General features: G+C 61.3%; 1 protein-coding gene across 1 annotated transcript in view; it reads right to left on the bottom strand.

Moving 5' to 3' along the window:
- Nucleotides 1–2314: 2314 nt before the first annotated feature.
- LAMC3 (laminin subunit gamma 3) overlaps nucleotides 2315–16178 on the bottom strand; it is a 52476-nt gene continuing 38612 nt past the window's right edge. The window contains exons 19-28 of the mRNA XM_045846267.1: nucleotides 15946–16151; nucleotides 15482–15558; nucleotides 14224–14358; nucleotides 12796–12943; nucleotides 11539–11682; nucleotides 8255–8357; nucleotides 5712–5911; nucleotides 5083–5229; nucleotides 4881–4980; nucleotides 2315–3698 (exon numbers count right to left, since the gene is read on the bottom strand). Of these exons, the coding sequence (XP_045702223.1) occupies nucleotides 3448–3698; nucleotides 4881–4980; nucleotides 5083–5229; nucleotides 5712–5911; nucleotides 8255–8357; nucleotides 11539–11682; nucleotides 12796–12943; nucleotides 14224–14358; nucleotides 15482–15558; nucleotides 15946–16151 (1511 nt within the window). The 3' untranslated portion in view covers nucleotides 2315–3447. The remainder of the gene's footprint in view (nucleotides 3699–4880; nucleotides 4981–5082; nucleotides 5230–5711; nucleotides 5912–8254; nucleotides 8358–11538; nucleotides 11683–12795; nucleotides 12944–14223; nucleotides 14359–15481; nucleotides 15559–15945; nucleotides 16152–16178) is intronic.

The raw sequence follows: 16178 nt of genomic DNA, 5'->3' as shown, positions 1-16178 counted from the left end.
CAAGTCCACCTGGATGACACACCGAACCTCCAGTCTCAGGGGGAGTGGCCTTCGGGGTGCAGGTGCCCGGGATTTGTAACAGGGCAATCCCCAGGGTGGGGGGGCGGTCATTTCTGAGACTGAAAGGTGGCACTCCTAACGACTATGCTGAGGTCCAGGCCCCCGGGCGAGGGGGGCTGCTCTGGACAAACAGTACACTGGTCCCCAGTGACACCCCCACCCCCGCCACACACACACACACACACACACACACACACACACACGGGACCGGATCCGGGAATTCTCCTTCCCCATTCACCCCGAGGTTTTGGATCTGGCCGGGCTGTGTGACCTTGGGCAAGGCACTTGACCTGTCGGAGCCTCAGTTTCCTGATCTGCAGGTGGAGGGAACAGCACCTCTCAGCTTCCTCTCACCAAGCAGGGACATTTACAACTCGTCACTTTCAAGGTGCTTAAGCAGGGAGTAAAAGCTTTGAGGGAAAAAGCGTTTAGGACTCATAACCCGGGGTTATGGGAGAGGTTCTACCTGCAGGCTGGAGAGGAGAGGTCGCTTAGAGCAAAGCCCTGGTAACTCACTCCCGGGGCCAGCCTCAGGCGGCCTGTCGGCCCGGTCAGCCTGTCTGCAGGGCAGGGGCCACCCCACCTTCCAGGGCTCAGCTGCTGCTGGGCCGCATCGCTCGCCAGATGTTCAGCAGCTGCCACATTCCACCCAGCCTAGCCCCGCCTCCGGGGCCGTGCCGCGGCAGGCGTGAGTCACACGACGTCAGGACTGAGGTACGCAGCTGTGGAATGGAGACAGGGCCGGTTCTCCGCCCGTCGGGGCTGCTGGGACTGGGCTTGGCGATCACGGTCGGATGCCAAGAGCAGGCACCAGAAGGCCGGCCCCTCTTTCCGCAGAGAAGCCGCTGGGGGCGGGGGGGGGGGGGGGCCTGGGGGCGTCAGGCCCTGTCGCAGAGGTCTCCGAAGAACCCCCATCTCCTTGGCACCACGTAACGCCTGACACAGATCGTCAAACCAACTGTGAAGCAACAGCCTCCTGTTTTGACCTCCCTGCTCTCTGTCCTCCCTCCCAGACCTCCCAAGTCCCTTGCGGGCCATCCATGAGCCCCACGTCCCCCGCACCCCCACACCCCGACCCCCGCCTCGGCTGGCATTGGGCTCCTCCGTGGAGGAACATACGTCTCCCCTGGATGTCCTTCCCCAGCAGGTTTGGAGGGGCACCGCCCAGCTCCAGCTTCTGGGCCTTGGACACAGAGACCCTTGTTGTTCTGAGCAGGAGTGGGGGGGGGGGGGCGGGGACCTGGCCCGAGCTGGGCTGGCCTTCCCCAGCAAGGCGGGGTCTGGGCAGTTTCCAGCGGTTTCTGCCACGGATGTGACCCGATGACTTGGAACCGTGGGGGCCATGGTGGTGGGGCAGGGGGTGGGGGGAGGGCAGACGGAGCATCTTCTTGCACCGAGTGCAGGAAATGCAAAGGTAGCTGTTGCGCCCAGAGAACAGAGTGCAGCGCCCAGGGTGAGACCAGAGGCAGAGACGAGGGGAGAGGACAGCCACCCCCCACCCCAGCCCACCCGCCTGGGAGGCCACTCCAGCCCCAGGCTGTCTCAGGGGCTTGGCAGCCCTTCCCACCGCAGGATTCCAGGAGACCCTCCCATGTCCTCCGAACTTGAACTCCCTCGAACAAACTCCGTTCAGGCCTAACTGGCCAAGGGCCTGAGAGCTGAGTAGCCCTACCCCTGCGACCTGTGCTCCTGGAGGGGCCCGTGCTGGCCAAGCCCTTCCTTGCAGAGCCCAGGCTGTTGCCCTCCCCTGCCTGGAATGTTCCCCTCTGTCCCCCCCTCTTCGGGGCCTGACCCAAAGCCCTCCCCTCCTCAACAGTGTCCCTCTCTGAGCCTTTCTGGGCTGCTGGACACTAGGTTTTGAGTTCATTTCCTGCCTCAGTGTCTTCAGACTGAGCCAGAGGTCAGCTGAGGGCCGGTCTGTACCCCACCCTTCAAACTTTCCCGCCCCTTGGCGTTGCCTGATAAGCCCCTGGAGCAGAGGGGAGGGGGCAGGTGCCTGTGGCTGCAGGACCCCAGCAAAATCCCCGCAGTGGGCAGACCCTGCCATGCCAGTGGGCTCAGCCTTGGCCAGGTTCCTACTCCTGTGTGTGGGCCGAGGTGGGTCAGTGGGCATCCTTCCTCCCACTCCCTGGGCACTGGGCGTGTCCTGCTCTCGGGTGTGCCGTGTGTGTGTGCACCCACAGCCAGGGTCCCCGCTGCCGCCCCGCAAGGGAGGACCAGAGGCCACCACCCAGCTAGTAAAGAGGACCTTTATTTCCACGTTAAACAGAACTTGACTGCTGCTGCCCGTCCCCCGAGCTGGGGGCAGGCCTGAGTTGTGGGAGGGGCCTGGGCCCCCTGAGGCCCCCATCCCCCTGGTGCCAAGGCCCTGCCATCTGTTGGAAGAGGGCTCGTGGAAGGGGGAGGGGTGCCAGGAGGAAATGCCAGGGAATCCTGGGCAGAGGTCGGCGGGGGGGCCCCGGCCACAGGGGGATTCCCCAGCAGGACAGACTGGAAAGGCAGCCGGGCCTCCGCCCCAGCAGAGGCCTCCACCCCAGCAGGCAGGGCCACAGCACCCCAGTGCCAGTTTGGGAAGTGTCAATCAGTCAGAGGCCATCCGGGGTCAGTGGGGTCACACAGGGCAGCTCCCTGCTACCTGTGTTCCCCTGACCCAGGCACCCTCAGGCCCTTGAGGCCCAGCAGCGCATTGGACAGGCCACAGGCTCAAAGGGAGGGGCAGCAGAACCCTCAGAAGGAAGTATTTCATGACGCCAGTGGTCCCCCCCACAGGGGACAGCCATTCCCGGGGGACCCAGCAGGCTGCACCGTGTCCCCGGAGTCCTGGGCCTCAGTTCCACTGCTGAGAAGCTGCTAGGACCTTGCGTTGGTCGGCCTGCCGGTCCCTCGCTTGTGCAGAACTGCTGGTTGTATGTGTGCAGGGGCGACAGGGGTGGGGGGCCGCGGTGGGACAGACGGCAGCTCTGGAGCCGCCCCCTGGATCTCTGCAGATGCCCCTGCAGCCTCCCAGGCACCAGCCCTGCCTGGGCCCACGCTTTCAGGAGTGACAGGGCACATGTCAATGCTGCAGCGTGTCTGACTTAGCTCCCCAGCGCCCAGAGGGTCTGCAGCACCCAGTGGCGCTCAAGAAGCAGCTGTGCATGGACTGCATGGGTGTGCGTGCCCAGAGGGGCCTGTGCACACGTGTGCACCACACCCACAGGCACTTGTCCACAGCACATCCGTGTGCCGTGGACGTGGTGGTATGTGTGTTTGTGTGTGCCTGGCAGGGAGTGTACTCAGTGGTGAACCCTGAGTGCACATGCCTCCTGCTGGACGGGGGGTCACAGAAGGGCGTGTGTTCGCCCGGGCGCACTGGCGGGTGTGGCGCCGGCCGCGGGCCGGGGGTGCTCACTGCCAGCTGGCGCAGCTCTCGGGCAGACTCTGCAGAATGGCCTCCAAGTTCTGCTTGTCGGCGCGGACCTCCGCGAGGTCGCTCTCGAAGCTCTGGATCTGCAGCTCCTGCTGCTCGAACTCCTGCTCCAACAGCCTGAGTTTGCCCTGCAGGGACCCGGGTGGGCCCAGCCGCAGCCGCAGGCGCTCCAGTGCCCGCCCGGTCTCGTTCAGGGCCTGGGCGGGGGCTTCATGGGTGTCCAGCGACCCTGTAGGGGGGCCGAGCGCCTCAGCGTGGGCCAGCTCCTGCCGTCCCCACCCCAGAGGCCTTTCCCAGTCCAACCCTCCAGGACTCTGACTACCCACAATCCACCAGGAAAGCAAGGTGGAGGCTGACCCGGGCTCCCTGCCGAGGTCACGCGCAGATTTCTGGGGTGTTCCCCTGGGCAGGTGGCACTGCGGGCAACTGAATGTTTGTTGTTGGTATTACTACTGTTTTTTTTTTAAAGGCCTTGGGTGAAGCCCGTGCCCCGGTCTCTTCTGCTATCAGGCCGTGGTGCGTGCAAGGTGCCCACGATGCCTGCCGGCTTCCCCACGCCACGTCGAGTCACCGAGGGCACGCCTCCACCGGGACCACCTGTGCGGGGGGAGGAGGGGGGCGGCGGGCGGATGCGCGGGTGGAAACAGGGTCTCTGGCTTCAGAATGAGAGCTCAGGAGGCGGAGGGGGCGGAAAGGGCTGCGGACCTGGGGGGCAGACAGCCCGGCCTGGCCCCGGCCCAGGCCCAGGCCTAGTCTGGCTCTATTTCCTGGGTGGGAAGGGCTTCCTGGAGGCTCCCCAAGAGTAAAACAAGGGGTGGGGGCCAGGCGCTCACGCCTGAACGTGGTGGTGATGTGGCATGCAATCCACAGGCTGCCTGCCCCACCTGGCCCTCGTCATTAAGGGCGACGTTCAACAGGAAGACAGCTCAGCACGGTAAGAGTGACAAGGATGAGGAAGTAAATTCTAAACGGCTTCTTCTAAACCCAGAGGATCCCACTGGGCCCCAGGGCTCCCCACGGCCTCAACATTCCTGGGCAATAAAAGTCTCGTGAAGGGCAGGCGGGTGCAGCAGCAGCTGGGGCCAGGGGCAGGAGGAGGCAGAGCAGGGCTGAGCTCCGATGTCCGGACAGGTCCTGCCCCCAGCAAAGACCCGGAGAGGCCCCACTGTCCCCGGGAAAGGCCAAACAGCCTGGCCTTTGAGAGGAGATCCAGGACTGGGTTACAGCCTCCATTCTGTCTGCCCCTGCGGAGCTCCCAGGGGCAGGGGCAGGGGCGGGGGCCGGGTGGTGCCGGCGTGCATGAATGAACAAGGGCAACAGCCGGGGTGGTTTGCCCTCTCAGAGCTCACAGGAAGACCCCGAGGGACCCCCAGGACCCAGGGGGTCAGGGCCCAGCCCCGGGCCTCCTTACCCAGCCCGGCGAGCAGCTCCAGCAAGGCCCCGATGTCCTTCTCCAGGGAGGCGCGCGATTCCTGGATCTGCCGCCCCATCCGGCTCAGCCCTGCACCCACCTTCAGGGGGGAGGGGAGGGGGGAGGAAGGAGGAAGAGCCTGAGCAGCTTCCACGGGCTCTGGGGCCAGGAGGAAATGGGGCGAAGGCCTCGGCACACGCACCTGCTTGGCCTCCTCCAGCTCCTGCCTCCGCGCCCTCGAGGCGACCGCCTGCTGGGAGGCCTGTCGCAGTGTCGCCCGCGTCTGGCCGGAGAGCCGCCTGGCGTGGCGGCGTTCCTGCTCCCCCTCCCTCAGCAAGGCCTTGGCGAGCTACGGTGGGTGACACGGGGGACAGTGCAGAAGAGGGTGAACAGAGAACGTCCTCCTGGAGGTAAGGACCACTCTGGCGACAACGCCAACAGGTGAGACAGCATCGGCGAGAACGGGGGAGACACCCCTCCATTAGCACGGGGCCCCATTTTAAAAAGAACAGCCTGGAGGTTGGGGGGGATAAGGCCAAGCAGACCTACGAGTGAGTCCTGCTCACGAGACTTAAGTTACTGAAGCAGCTGGGCCTCAGGGTCCTCCCCTGTCCTGACCCCGCGGGGACAGCCATGACACCTGTTTCTCGAGGAACCCACAGGGCCACCCGTGAGAAGCTCCAGGGCGCAGCGCCCGGGATGCACGGAGCCCTCAGTGAGTGTGGAGTGTGCGGCACTGCATCCAGGGAAGGGCGGGGGTCTGCGGGGGGGCAGCTCTTACGTGACAGTTCTCCCACGGGGACACCACTGCCATCCATCTGTGGCCCTGACCTTGGCACTGTTCTTGGCCAGCAGCGCAGCCTCCATGCCCTTTTTCCTGGCACTGGAGGAGACAGGTGCCGAGTTTCCCAGCATCTTCTCCGCCTGCTTGGTCTTCTTTCTTGCGTCTGCAAGGATCCTGCTCCGGACGACGCCTGCCTTCCTGCTCAGCGCGGCCTGGTCCTTGGGCCGAGGAAACTGCGGCTTCACGCCTGCAAAGCCGGCCGAGGCCGTCAGGAGGGCCTGGCTCCCGGCCGGAGGGCCTGCCAGTTGCCTGACCAGCCCCGGACCCACACACAACATGAGCTGAGGTCAAAATGCATGAGATCTGGGGGTCGGGGGTGGGGTGGGGAGGGCGAACACACAAGTGAGACATACTGCCCAGTGAATGTAAAGATTCATATTATATTATGATGCTTGTTAAAGCCACAGATCACATGGTGGCCAATGTCTGGGCCACTGTTGGGGATGGGGAACCACGGCATGCTACACAGCAAAGTCCACTGAGCTCTTTCTTTTTAGGTACTACCTATTTCTGAAAAGGCTTTGAGGTACCTTATAGTGATAAATAAATTGAGTTAGACCATGAAAATGAAAAACCAAGGGCCACCTGTGGCTGGGGAGGGAAGGGGATAAGGAAGGGAAGAGAAGGAATGAGAAGCGCCAGAAAATTAGGATAATGACATTGCAGGTACCAAATATCCTATTTACCTCTGAGCTTCCTAGCGGCCAAGACAAAAAGGGAAATACAATTCATATAGGTTTTATCATCTTATAAGAAGTAGTTTCCTTTGTGTGAAAAAAAGAGAGACTTTTTCCTTTCCTTTCAAATAAAATTGTAAGGGAAATTTATCTTAAAGATTACTGGTTACAGTAGACAAAGTCAAATTTTAAGAAGCACTAAGCCTTCTTATATTTATGGGTATCACATGACATAATTGCTTTATGAAGATAACCCAGAAATTAGATCTACACTTTCCTGCTTTTACACAAAATGAATGGTTCTTCAAGTGCACTCGGTGGAGCCCTGAGTCTACAGCGTGTTAATAAATGTCAGGGAGAAATGTCCATGGAGTGTAGGTTGGGTGAGCCGGCTTTCTTTCTCGTGAGACTTCTCGGGGCCTTTGCTGTTCTAAGGTGGGCCCTGGATACCAACACACCACATTTCCTAAGCTCATTTGACCATGAACCCTGTCTTGGAAGAACGGACGGTAGGCCAGGGGCCCTGGAGCATGCCCTGGGGGAGGCTGCTCCACGTTCCCTTCAGCCAAGTTCTCTGCCATCCTGAACGCCAGCTGAGCCCGGGCCAGCTGGTGGAAGGGGGTGAGAACAGGGAAAGGAACCCAGCTCAGAGGCTGGAGGTGCGTCCCCATGTTGAGTACCAAGCAGCGCCAGGGAGGCAAATTCCCATTTAGTACCTGCAAGAACTTTCCTTTTCTCAGACCCATCCAACAATGAGAAGGAGATATCTTGTGAGGTAGTGAGCACACCATCACTAGGGGCAAGCAAGCTAAGGGTCGGTGAGTCCCCTGTCTGCTAAGGGTCGGTGAGTCCCCTGTCTGGTGAGGGGGTCGTGGTATGTGACTTTAAGACCCCTTTATAATTCTAATGCTCTAAAACCCTAATATTCCATCATTACATATCACTGAATTCACACTTTCCTAAACTTCAGGCAGAGACAAGCACACACAGCCATGCCTTTCCCACCAGAAGTCCCCTGACCAACGAACGGGTCACCAGGACATTGGAGGCATTGCCCAGTTCAGCCTCTGCCCAGAGGCTCGGAGCCCACGGGTGGGGCTGGGAGGGAGGCCGCAGAATCACTATGACGGCAGAGACCTGACCCCAGGTCTCAGACCCTAGGAGGCACTGGGGGCTCTGGGCGTGTTCCTGCCTTGTTGGGCTCACTGGGACACAGCCACAAACAAAGGGTGAGGGGGCTTCTCTCTGGAGCAAAGGGGACATCACGGGAGCCCACAATACGGGGGCACACCAAGGTGAAGAAGCATAACGCTGGCTGGTTCCTGTGCAGCTTAGCTCACATCCAGGGAGAGAGATCACTTCCTTTCCTCGGTCTATCCATCTGTAAAATGGGGGCACTTCGCCTCATTTTCCTAAAGCTCAAAATGAGACCTGGACTGGCATCAACCCATGCCCCCTTCTGCAGAGAAACTCTGTATCCCTCCCTGTAGCCCCAATTGGACACTGGACAGTCACATTAGCCCCAGGTAACGGGCGCCCTGGCCAGAGTGGACTAGACTGGGATGGGACGGCCGAAGGCATCACATGGCTCTCAGGGGCTCTGCGCGTGGTCTGATGGTGGATGGTCATGTGGGCGGCCATGTGGGCGAGCACCTGGTGAGAAGTATGTTGCGGGGTGGGGGGAGGAGTGGGGGAGGGACAAGCAGCCGCAGGAGAGGTCCTGGCAGAGGGAGCTGTCCACTTGGCTTACGCCCACGTGACTGGACTCCCGTCCCCTGCAGCCAAGCCTGTCCAGGTGGCTGTCTCGGGCACTTGTGCCTCAGTCAGTCGAGGGCTCAGCCAGGCACGGGTACCTTCCAGGTCAGCCAGCAGGGTCTTGGCTCCCAGGACGGTCACTCTGGCAGCCTGGACAGACGAGGATGCCCGGGTCAGGGCGGCTCTGGCCTCGCATTGCAGCTGGAGAGAGAGGAGAGAAGAGAGGCGCTGGGCAGGTGGCACATGGGCAGGCGTGCTGCCTGGAGCCGGGCCAGGCGGGCACCGAACCCGCATACACCAGGTCCCGAAACATCACCAAAACTCTGACTGGCCATGAAGTACGCTGAAGAATACCTGGTGTTTTATTATGCAAATGTGAATCCCTGAATATCTCTCCCAAGAAGTTACCTGCCCTGGAAAAGCTTGAAGGAACATGAACACAAGAAGGCAGGAAAGACAACAGGATTTTTTTTTAAAGTATTTTTTTTAAAGACCTTATTTATTTATTTTTTAGAGAGGGAAGGGAGGGAGATAGAGAGAGAGAGAGAAACATCAGTGTGCGGTTGCTGGGGGCCGTGGCCTGCAACCCAGGCATGTGCCCTGACTGGGAATCGAACCTGGGACACTTTGGTTCCCAGCCCGCGCTCAGTCCACTGAGCTACGCCAGCCAGGGCAGGATTTTTTTTTTAAAGATTTGACTTATTTATTTTTAGAGAGAGGGGAAGGGAAGGAGAAAGAGAAGGAGAGAAACATCAGTGTGTGGTTGTCTCTCGCGTGCCCTCCACTGGGGACCTGGCCTGCAATGCAGGCACCTGCCCAGACTGGGAATCGAACCGGCAACCCTTTGGTTTACAGGCCCACACTCAGTCTACTGAGCCATACCAGCCAGGGCCATTTCTTTTTTTTAATTAAGATTTTATTTATTTATTTTTAGAGAGAAAGGAAGGGAGAGAGAGAAACATCAAGTAGTTGGCTTTCCCACGTCCGCAACTGGGGACCGGGCCTGCAACCCAGGCATGTGCCCTGACTGGGAATCAAACTTGTGACCTTCCAGTTCGTGGGTCTGTGCTCAATTCACTGAGCCCCAACAGCCAGGGCTGAAAATTTCCTTTCAGAACACGCTGTACCTCAAATAGCAGATCTGTTCATCACACAACTTTTCCCTTGGAACGTCCGTTTCTTCCCCCAGCCGCTAAACAAGACCAGGCATGGGGCACGGGACAGCAGACACACCGACCTGCCCTTCTGGCACACAGTGGAGTAGTATGTGGCCATAAAGAGGAATGAGGTTCTGACACGTGCACAGAGTGGATGAACCTCGAAATCACGGGAACGGAAAGAAGCCAGACATGAAGGGCTACGTATTGCGTGATTCCACTCCCATGAAGTTTGCAGAGTGGGTAAATCCACAGACGGAAAGCAGATGCGTGGTGGCCACTGGGGGCAGGGAGGGGAGGGGGAGGGAGGAGTGACTGCCTGACAGGCGTGGGGCTTCCTTTCGGGGCGGGGAGAGTCTGGAACTAGACAGAGGTGACGGCGGCACGGTGTGGAGCAGGCGCTCGATGCCACTGCATTGCACACTGGAATGATGGCTCACTCTGCGTTGCGTGAATTTCAGCTCAATAATGATAATAAATAAATAACGTGGCCCTGACTGGTGTGGCTCAGTGGATTGGGCATCACCCTCTACACCAGAATGTCTTGGGTTCAATTCCCAGTCAGGGCACACGCCTGGGTTTTGGGCCAGGTCCCCCACTGGGGGCGTGTGAGAGGCAACCGATCAATGTTTCTCTCGCACATTGATGCTTCTCTCCCTCTCTTTCTCTCTCCCTTTCCCTTCTCTGAAAATAAAGGAATAAAATCTTTATTCTTAAATCGATCAATCAACAAACAAACAAATTCATAACATGGATTTGAAGAGCCACAAAACACTGCTCTGGGAGCCCTCACATCTCGGTCTGACTCTGGCCGCTCCGCCAGGTGAGAGGCACTGTGGACCCGGTGGGGGTGGACACTGCACTCTGGGGCCTGGGCTGGGCCCTGCCATGGCGCTCAGAGGCCTGGGGGGGTGGGGGGCCCCTCTCTCCTAGGCATCCCCACTCTGGAGGAGGGCGACGGCCCAGATCAGGGGGTGCCACCCTGGCAGCCCCGACACAGCCCAGCTTCCCCGGTACATGCCCGCAGGGCCCAGCTCTTTGGAGGAGGCTCACTCCTCATACACAGCCTTCTCCCTGCTCTGTTTTTTTTTTAATGTTTTTATTTATTTATTTATTTATTTAGTTATTTATTTATTTATATTTTTAGAGAGGGAAGAGAGGGAGAAAGAGAGAGAGAGAAACATCCATGTGCGGTTGCTGGGGGCCGTGGCCTACAACCCAGGCGTGTGCCCTGACTGGGAATCGAACCTGTGATGCTTTGGTTCGCAGCCTGCGCTCAATCCACTGAGCTACGCCAGCCAGGGTCCCTGCTCCGTTTTTAAAGGGGAAATAAGGACGGCTCCGGAGAAGCCGCTTCCGGGACCCGTGTCGGGATCTGAGTAACGCCGGTAGCTTAGTTGGCCACAGCCCGAGACGGGCTGCCTTACTAGGGCACTTGGCCTGTGGTTGCTCCACTAAAACGCTGACATCGGGTGGATCTGTGTGAGGGGCAGAGGGGAATGCTTTGTACTCTCCTTGAGACCATTCTGTATGTCTAAAGTTTCTTCCAGGTGAAAAGGTAAAAAATTTAAGAGGTCTTTATACTTTGATAGGTTGGACATCCCCAGGCTAGGCTAAATTCTCCCCATAATTCTGCTTGAATTTTCCCACCATTTCATACCATCTCCCCACTGGGCTGCAAACACCAGACTGTGTGGCTTAGTGTTACATACAGAGCAGGTGCTCTGTAAATACTGGGCGGGTGGCCCTGGCTGGCGTGGCTCCGTGGATTGAGTGCCGGCCTGCGAAATAAAGGGTAGCTGGTTCGACTCCCAGTCAGGGCTTATGTCTGGGCTGTGGTCCAGGTCCCCAGAGGGGGGCACACAAGAGGCAACCGCACATCGATGTTTCTCTCCCCCTCTTTCTCCCTCCTTTCCCCTCTGTCTAAAAATGGATAAAGAAAAAATTGGGCAGGGCGAACCTACCCCAGTTGTAACTAAGGCTGAATAATGGCGGCAGGCATGGCCTTGGGTGTTGCTAGCCTGTCTGTCTGTCCTGCCCTCTGTCTGTCCACCCTGCCTCCTGCCCCGGGTGACTCTGAGGTTCTCTGGAGTTTGAGGGGGTGGGCACTGGAGGGAGGAGAAGAATGATCTTTGCCCCACCCACCCCTGCAGCCCCACCCCCAGATCACCCCTGGGGCAGCCCCAGCCTCCCCCAGGTCCCTGCCTCCAAGGACAAAAGCCCACCTGCGTGAAGGGCTCTGTCCCGTGCAGCGCAGTGCGGGCAGTCGCCCGGAGGGCCCGGGCGGCCTCGGTGACTTCCCGCTCCTTGGAGATGACCATCTTCTTCAGGACCTGCGCCTTCAGGCCCAGGTCCCGGGCCCTGGAATTCTGAGGATGCAGAGAGATGGAGGGGTCACACAGGGCCCGGCGGGAAGGCCCACGAGGCAGATCCTCTCCTGGGTGAGAGGCGCCAGGGGCAGGGGCGGCGGGAGTAGGGTCATGCGGACACAGGGAAGCAGTAAGGGCAAGGGCCAGGGTGGGACCGCTCTCTTGAGGCTCGGATCCCAGCCCCACTGAGCTCTAGAAGCCTCCCCAAGGCAGCTCACCCCCCAGACCTGCACTTCCTGCCTCAGGTCCAAGACAACTCAGCCGAGACCTCGGGGCCGGCGTGCTTGCCAGCGCAGACCCTCGGGTCCGAGTGCTCGGGCTCCAGGGCAGCACCCCCATGCAGGTGCCGCGTGTGCTCTCACGGCTGCGGCCAAGTCTGGGGAACCAGTGCTCGGAGCCCAGGCACTGCTCTCCCTCTGTGCAGCTCTTCACGCCCGGGGCAGAGGCAAAGACGCCGCACCCCCACCCCCAAAGCGGCCCGGGGCCGGTCAGGCTGGCTCAGGTCTGCCCCACGTGCATTGTATAAGCTTAGCCTCCTTTCAAAGTCCAGTTCCCAAGATTGGGGGTTTCTGGGTTACCGAGAAGACATGATGTAGCCGATTTATCTGGAGGTGACGAGTGCAGGGTGACAGGGACAGATGGGACGAGGCCAGCACGCACTGGGGACCACCCTGTGCTTTATTGACCAGCACCCCAGCCCCCTCCCCGTGGACATAACCCAATGGGAGAGCTCCCCCCCACCGCCCACGCCAGACACAGAACTGAGGCTCAGGGAGGGGAAGCCCTTGGCCAAGGTCATGGCGGGATCCTCGGGGCCGGGACTGACACCAAGTCCGTCGGGTGCCCTCGCTAACACCACTGGGAGGGGCAGGGGCCCCGCCTTGATATTATTATTGTAATCAACAACCAGATCGGCGGGCGGCGGAGCTCTAACTCCGTGCCAGATGGGCGTTCGGCCAAGCCCGGGAGGCGGATTATCTTGTTTTTTTATCAACTGCTGGGGAGTTAAAAATAAGCCAGGGCATCTGCCTCTGCCTGGGCCGCACGGCTTTCCCAGATGCCACCTTCTCCCCTGTCCCCACCGCGTGTGAAAGCCAAGGACACAGAGCTGACCAGTGCTGCAGGGGCGGCCAGCGAGGTCAGGTGCGGGGCTGCGTCGGCGCCAACTTGATGCGTGGTGGCCAGCGCCCTCTCGGCTTCGGGCAGTGCCTCCGCCACGGCTGTGCCCAGTGCCTTCTGGGCCGCCTGAACCTCCTGGTACCTGAGAGGAGACGGAGTCGGGTGGCCCTAGGCGCAGGGTGCAGGGCCTGCCTCCCCGCCCCGCCCCCTCCACCCCCGTCACTGTCCTGTGCCCCTCCCCCAGCCCTCGGGCTCTGGAGGCCTGTCCCAGCTTCCCGGGCAGAGCGCCCTGCACGGCCTCGGAAACTGGCCGCCCCTCGGCCGATTTCGAATGAACGGGGAAGGCAGCAGAGGGACTGCATTCCTGTCTCTGCATGCCCTCGATTCGGTCACGCCTTTTCCCGAAGGGCTCACACTCGGTTTCCACTCGGGAACCCACGTTCTGCAAACGTTTGGCTCCTCGGGATAAATCACGAAGAGGAGCGTGCCTGGCGTCCAGGAAGGGACGGGCAGCGGCCCAGACTCGGCCTTGGCTCAGCTGTGTCCTTGGGTGACCTTGGGCATGGGGACCCTGGGGCTGCATGATCCCTCTGTGGCTCTTTAGCCAGCGGTCACCAACCTTTTTGGCACCAGGGACCAGCTTTGTGAAAGACAATTTTGCCGTGGACGTGGGGTGGGCGGGGTGTGCAGGGGCGGACAGGAGGCAGAGCTCAGGCGGTAAGGCAGGTGAAGCTTTGTTCGCTCGCTTCCTGCCGTGTGGCCCGGCTCCTAACAGGCTACGGGCTGGTACTGGTCCTCAGCCCAGGGGTTGAGGGCCCCTGCTGTAATCAGCCAACTAGAACAGCTGTCCTGTCCTGTCCTGCCCAGCTGTCCACACCGCCCCTGCCCACCTGGCCCCCTCCCACCCCCCCTTCTCAGAGAACCAGGGCCCCCACCCTCGGAGTGGGTCATGAGACCTCCCCCCGCCATCCTGGTTGGCTCAGAGCTGACCACAGGAGCTGGGCCACTCCCACCTGGAGAGTCCACCTTGGGCTCAGGCAGACCCTGGTGGGCCCCCGCTGCCCCTTTGACTAAGCGGGAGATGGAGAGACCACCCAGAGCAGAGAAGGAAAGGCCACGAGGAGGCTGGTGCAGAGAGGAGCGGCCTCGGGGCCTGGGCTGGGGCTGGGGCCTCTGCAGGGGAGAGAGGGAGGGCCTTCCTGGTTCAGGTGGCCGACCCTTTTCTTGAGCAGCCGAGCTGCACCCCCACGCACGAGTGGGTTCCCGCAGCACCACCCATCGGTGCCCAGACCCCAGACATCCTGACCCTCCCCATAGACTGGCAGGGCAAGGAAGCCAGCTCTGGGACCGGCAGCCTCCAGCCAGGCCCCGTTGACTCTGGGAGGCCAAGCCAAGCTCCGACCCACCCCTGGAGGGCCTCACCTGTCCTCCAGCTCCTGCCGAGCCTCCAGGGCCCCTCTGCCCTCCACCAGACTCCAGAGAAGCATGTAACTGGTGTGGGAGGCGAGCAGAGCCCCCTGAGCCGTGGCCTTGATCTTGGCGGCGGTGTCCTTGTGGCTGCATAAAAATACCCAGCAACTGTGGCCAAGAGCCCTCAAAAAAGGGGGTGTTGGCCCCAACCCACACCCCCCACGGCCTGGACCTCGGGCCACCCCGGCGTCCAGCCGGGCTCTCTGCCTGACACACAGCAGACTGAGGGGCCGGGACCCGCCCTGTTCCCGTTTCTACGTGGAGTCGAGAGGCGATGCCTGTCTTCCTGGAGGAATGAGGAACGGGCCCTCTTTCACACACGGCAGCTCCGTTCGGGCAATAAATCGACACGGTCGCCCTAAGACGGACAGCTCGGAAGAGGGCGGTCCGGAGAGCCTGGGTCTGGCCGCCCGCTCTCACTTCCGAGCTGTGTGTCCCTCAGCGAGTCCCTGGAGCTGGCCGCTCACTCCAACACGGGTCTAAAGCCCCTCGGGCACAGCCGAAGGGGGAAACGGCGGCAGACGCAGTGTCTCCAGGACCATGAGCTGCCCTTCAAAGGCCGCGGACAAACAAGACGTGTCCCGTGCCCACGACGAACAGCGCTCGGGCGTAAAGGGAGTCAAGCGCTGGCATGTGCCCCGCGTGGGTGACCCTTGAGGCCACTCTGCGAAGTGGAGGAGGCCAGACGCTGAAGACCACTTGCTGTGCGATCCCCCGTACGTGGGGTGTCCAGAAGAGGGACGCCCGCAGAGACGGGAAGCGTGCCGGCGGCTGCGGGGGCCCCGGGAGGATGAAGAGAAGCAATGGGGAGCAGCGGCCGACGGGCGCGAGCTCTGGACTGGGGCAAGGCGGCGTTCTGCCGGACTGCAGGCTCCGTGAACGCGCCGCAGACCGCTGAACTGTGCCCTGGGCGGGTGGGCTGCAGGGCAGGCCAGCTTTACCTCGATAAAGCTGTGACTTTAAAAAGGACGGTAGATGCTCTCAGAGGCCTTCGGTCAGCCAAGGTGGCTCTGGGCCCCACCCCCGGCATCGCCGAGGGGCTCACGCTGTCCTCCCACGCCTCTCCTGCCCACGGTGGCCACAATTCCCCCCAACCGGGCGGCTCTTGTCCTCATCTGATCCCAACTCCTGGTGGGGGACACCCGTGGGGCTGGTCCTGACCCTGGAGCCCCCAGAAGAATGGCTGGGCTCCCTTCACAGGGGGGCTCACCTCCTGGCGAGGTCACGGGCCTCTGTGGCCAGGTGGCTCCAGTTGGCGAGCTGGCCCGGGACTTCCTGAGGAATCACCTTGAGAGAAAAGAGGAACAGAGGCGAGAACTGGTGGCCCATCCCTGAGGGGCAAGGGCCACACCTGGCCAGGTTACGGGGCAGGGACCGGGCCGTGGCAGGCCCTTCAGAAATGCTGCAGGGGCCATCCAGGGGGCGGAGCCCCAGAATGTGGGAATGGCGGCCGTGACACCTCCCGCCTGCTGGGCCCTCACTGTCTGCTTGGACGATGCCTCGTCCTTTGCACGTGTCACCTCGCTGAGCCAGCAGAGGAGGCTCCGGGCGTCCCTCGTTCTGGCAGATGAGGAAACCGAGCCTCCCCAAAGGGGTGGGAGTTCTGCCCAAGGTCGCCAGGTCAAGGGCACTGAGCCCGGGCTCAGGGTGGGAGGGGGGAGCTCCCCGGGGTACCAGAGATGCGAGGACGGTGGCCGAACGCAGAACCTCCTCCTCTGCGGACTCCAGGGCCGCCGCCACGTCTGCCAGCAGGAGGCAGGTCTTCCCGGCTCCGGCCTGGCCGCAGCGGGCACTCCCGCTCAGAGCCTGCAGCTGCTGCCGGGCAGCCCTCACAGCTCCCCCGAGGCCTGCCGCCTGCGCCAGGAAGGCTTCCCGGAACGCTGCAGAGAGCCCACAGTCCAGGGGGT

The sequence above is a fragment of the Phyllostomus hastatus genome, unplaced genomic scaffold (assembly GCF_019186645.2).
Source record: "Phyllostomus hastatus isolate PE091 unplaced genomic scaffold, TTU_PhHast_1.1 phas_contig_495, whole genome shotgun sequence".
NCBI lineage: Eukaryota > Metazoa > Chordata > Mammalia > Chiroptera > Phyllostomidae > Phyllostomus > Phyllostomus hastatus.
This window is presented reverse-complemented; position numbering and strand designations above follow the sequence as displayed.